Here is a 5,002-nt window from a genome sequence, read left to right on the forward strand (position 1 = left end):
TGGAGGTAATCACCCCACCTGGATAGAATTTAAGAACAATTTCCAAAGGCTCTGTCCTAGTGAGGGTTACGATTGCCATGACAAGACACCATGACCAAGGCAACACTTAATAAAGAAAACATTTAATTGGAGTGGCTCACTTACAGTTCAGAGGTTCAGGCCATTATTAACATGGTGGGGAGCATGGTGGTATGCAGGCAGGTATGACGTTGGAGAAATAACCAGTGTTCTAGGAATAGGAATAGGCAGGGTCTTCTGTTCTTCATACACAAATGCACACATGTGCAACCCCCCCCCCACATAGACAGACACATACACACACAAATGCTCTTTTCTAGCTTAAAGAAATCAAAGGGCAGCCTTTTTATCTGTCTGGTATTGAAATCTTTATTAGAAGAAAAAACCCAAATATACAATGAGCAACAACAAATTTCATTAAATATTAACCATTTTAGCTACCAAAGGTATTTTAGAGCATACACTTTGAGTGTTCCTGCATAGCAGAGACACAGTGATTATATAACCCACGCCGCCATGGGCTCGGGAGAGCCCAAACCACCAGGCGTGGGGCGGGAGGGGTGGTGAGCCCACACCGCAAGGCGCTAGTGGGAACTTTTTGGTATAAAAGTATCTAAAGTGACCTTCCAACAAACAGATCATTGATAAACGATACTAAGTTATTACTGACTGACTCACTAATGTCCACCATGCGGCTGACCCGCTGTAAGTCTGAGTTGGGTTAAATGGAGCTGGTTCTCCTAAACCTTAGCACTCCTCAGAACATTATTTAAAACTGAATCAAAGACTTCTATTGGCACAGTAAAAAAAGCGACAGGTAAACAGGTTGTCTCATAAAAAGTGGAATGACATATACAAAACAGGCTCCCACGGAAGAGTCAAGTGTAACGGAGGTCGTCAGCACCGGGCATGCCCCTTATTACCACACTCTGAGGGGCAAGCATCCCCTTGGGGACGGGTAAGACACTAGATGTGTAGGGGCCGACCTACCGTATTTTTAAGGAACTACTATAGAAAAGATTTTACTTTAAAACTTCCTTCAGTTAAAAACAAAGACAAAGCCAACAGATTTTCTCCCGGGTTGTTTTGCTTGCGTGTAGCACACATTTGTGAATGTCCACAAGGCGCAAGGGGAATTGTTGGAGTCACACACACAATGTGCTCCTCTGGAAGTGAGGAATATCAGGAGTGAAATGACCAGAGGTATCCAGTCGGTGAGCGAGATGGAAACAAAACAGAAGAAAACAAGCTGAAAACGTGAGAAGACCTTTCATCGCTTGACACTGCAGGGTCTGATTTCTTCGAACAAGGTCTGTACACTTGCCCACAAGATCCGGGAAGTACTGACCAGCCAGGAAGGCACTTGCGAGAGAACTGGGTGGTTAGGGCGGGTGGCTGACTGGCAGCTCTCACAGGGAGCATCCTCTACTTGGGCAAAAAACGGAGGCAGGTGGTCTGCTTAATTGGTTGACTGTCAAACAGGAGTGGGGAAGGGACCTAAAAACATTTATCTTGCTTTAATTATCAATTTTTCCCTGCAGAAGTCTTTTTAGTTGTCATCTTAAAAAAATTATTAGTGATTTAAATCATGTATTAAGTTAATACTGAAACAAATATGAATGTACCTAATATATTTTTCCAAACATCCAAGCCTCTTTATGTTAAAAAAATACAAAACGAAAGATCTTAGTATAAAAATGTTGTATGTTATTAACAATCCCCTTGCAGCTTCTGATGGCTTCACAGGTTACAGTGTGGGCTTTGGTATAAGATGAGAACGCAAGCAGCAAGGCCGTGGATATGGATGTCCCCGACCGGAGCACTGTGCAGGGAGTGTCAGACGGACCCAGCGGAGCAGGAGGCGACGCAGGTGGCGGCTTGCCCAGCTGGCTCTCCTAATGCTTCTTATCGGTTTTGCGCTCCATCAAAAGTTTCATTAGGGTCGGAGTCACGAAATAGGGTCTGGAAGGAGAGCCTTCATTTCTTTCTAAGTCTTCCACTAGGAGGGAGGAGGGCAGAGCGTCAACAGCGCAGCAAAGCGGTGGGAGGAGCAACATCGCCACCTGCTGCCCACCCGCTGCACAGCAACGCCAAACATCGCTTTTTTAGATGCCATCAGCATCATTGTAAACAGCTACGGAGAACAATCAGCCCTTGTTAATACATCGATAAGGTATCATTTCATTCCGTGTCCCAGGTCAGTTCTGGCGAAAGTTCAAGCCTTTCCATGGAATGACTGAGGAAACAACGTTTACTCCCCACCCAAATTTACTCTCTAAATTACAATATGTTTCCAAATTGCCTTTGTTTTTCCAATGACAACTTAGAATGTAAAACCTTGACAAAGTGGTCTTTACAATTAATTTCAAAACCTTCCACGGACAGTTCTGAAAATATTGCTCTGTGTTTTAAAAACTTTAATCGCTGTATAAGAAAATGGCTTCTAAAATTCTTCTCAGAAACAACATTCATTTTTACGATACACATTTTAAGTACAGTAGTAATAAACAGAGACTATTTTTCTGGAGAATACACCACAACACATCAAAACAACGGCCAGTTTCTCGCATCTGATCTATCGCTAATTTTTGTATGTATCTGGATCAAGTATCTTATCACGACCCAGAGAGACTCCCACATCCAGACAAGAGACACCTGCGGCTGCAGCTTCACTAGTAAATGCCACCTTCTTAAAGGCCTTTGTTGAGGTCCTTGCATGGTTGAAAACAAAATACTACTAAATTCAAGAAAAAGATAAGCGATCACTTTTCTCTGCCTTATCAAGGAAAGAAAGAAGGCTCTTTTCCAAGTGACATTTGAGACTGAACAACCTATAAAGTTGTTCAATAAAAATATAAAGTAGACAAAGCACAAGCCGCTGGCTGTCATGTGGACGACACACTGAAAACTTTCTGAAACAATTGGCTCTCTGTAGGAAGTCTCCATAAAACAGTTCTAAATCTAGATCCGCACACTTCAGGATTATTAAATAAATTAGCGTTTATATTAACTTATAACTCAAGGATATATTTCCGACTCTCAAGTGTGAGGGCCGTATTGATATCCACACATTCCATTATTAATATATAGACAATCTGACATGAGTTTAGCATCAAAACCAAAAGGGCACTGATTAGTCCTGTGATCTTTGGAGGGGTTTTAATTAGCCATGTGGCCCATTGGTCCCCTCCACACACAGGAAAGAGCAGACAGGTGTATGGGTCCAGTTCACCATGTGACATTTAGGCACGGCCACAACAAACCAGCTTCCTCTCTAAGCCCTGGGGGTGTGGTGTGGGGAGGAGATTTTCCAATTTGAACCAAGCACACCCTTGAAAGTATCAGATGTGGTACTTGACAGAAGGCCACTGCTCCATTCATTTCCTTAGAGTAAAATCTGAATGAACCCATCAGCGTACTTCCCTCACTGAAAGTTGAACTCAGACCTTCTGCAGAATGAAGTCACAAGAACACAGGCATGTACCCATGAAGAAGAGAGTCCAAAGGCCTTCTACATGACTGGAAACTCGGGCAAAAGGCAAGAGATGAACGAGGTAGCCATTTCCGCTCTTTCAAAATATTCTCAGGGTGGCCAAAGGCTCACAGTAATGGAAATGATATCCACGAACCTAGATTTGACCCCAGTATGAGTCTTGTGTCTCTGAAACAGATGGACCACAGGGCCACAGTTCACGTCACCTGCAGCGATGCTAGCCATGGAACCCATGGGACCTGCGCTTCATATGCCTTGTTATGGACTCACCAGACTGAAATATGCTTTCTAGGGAGCCAGGGTTACAAGCTGAATCACAGTTTAGAGAGCTGTTCACCAGCCTAAACAGTAACTATAACCATAGCACCATATTTACAAATTTAGTACCATATGCCGGTCAATTACAACTCGGTACGTTTATGGCTAATCGATCACACATTTATAGTGTTGTTAAAAAAAACTGCCTGAATATCCTTTACAAATATACACCTATAAAAAAGAAAGGCTAGGAAAGTTATAAAGGTTAGTAAAACATTGTCAGCTGCAGGTTTCTGCAGTTGGGACCACAGTCTAAAAAGAATGTTAGGCCACTGTCAAACGCCTGCCCCCTCCAGTGGTACCAATTGCAGCCTTTTCAGAAACAGCACAGAATTTGCACCCTGCTTCAAAGCAACGTTTTCACATTGCAATCAACCTAATTCACAAGGCTCCTGCTTGGAGCTTTTCTACTCAGTCTGTCTCTGGGGACCTGGGCGCTTCTTGGTGAGAATCCTGTGCAGGCTGGGGGTTACAAAGTAAGGTTTTTCTGCCGAGCCGTCGTTTCTCTCCACATCTTCACCTGGGTATTAGGAGCCAAGGCGGGGCCAAGGCAGGAGCCACAGCGCAACAGGACCCAGAGGGTTACAATTTGGAGAGTTGAACAGGGAGAAACCAGAGAAATCAGCGTTAGCATGTCAAATAGAGGCAAATGGAGGCGATGCTGGTGGTGGAGAAGGCGCGAACTGGCCCCTACCCCTGGATACACCTCACACCGCACCCCTGGGCCCCTGGATCCCTGGATCTTTATCTCCACGTTTATACGGAAGCTCTTCCTGGGGTTTCTAAATACCTTTCAGCTCTGTGACTTTTCATTTTCATTACATCACTGACTCCATGGAAAATGTAGAGCAAAGATTTAATTTCATAGGTCAAGCTTTTTTACCTTTGAGATCAGCTCTTGCTATCTAGCCCAGGCTGGCCTGGCATTGGCAGGCCTTTTGCCTTAGTCTCCCCAGCACGGAGGTTAAAGGCTAAACTATTTTACTTATGTGTGTGGGGAGCGTGTGTATGGGTGCACATGTGTGTGGGGGTGCACATGTGCGTGTGGGTGCACATGTGCATGTGGGTGCACATGTGTGTGGGTGCACATGTGTGTGGGCATGTGTGTGGGCATGTGTGTGTGGGTGCACATGTGTGTGGGTGCACATGTGTGTGGGTGCACATGTGTGTGGG

At 44.4% G+C, this 5,002-nt stretch overlaps 1 protein-coding gene across 1 annotated transcript in view; it reads right to left on the reverse strand.

The window, feature by feature from the left end:
• Positions 1–367: 367 nt before the first annotated feature.
• The window catches only part of Slc44a5 (solute carrier family 44 member 5), a 235,009-nt gene continuing 230,374 nt past the window's right edge, over positions 368–5,002 (reverse strand). Inside the window, exon 24 of the mRNA XM_005357466.3 lies at positions 368–2,017. Within this exon, the coding sequence (XP_005357523.1) occupies positions 1,914–2,017 (104 nt within the window). The 3' untranslated portion in view covers positions 368–1,913. The remainder of the gene's footprint in view (positions 2,018–5,002) is intronic.

This window comes from Microtus ochrogaster, chromosome 21, assembly GCF_000317375.1.
Source record: "Microtus ochrogaster isolate Prairie Vole_2 chromosome 21, MicOch1.0, whole genome shotgun sequence".
NCBI classification, from domain to species: Eukaryota; Metazoa; Chordata; class Mammalia; order Rodentia; family Cricetidae; genus Microtus; species Microtus ochrogaster.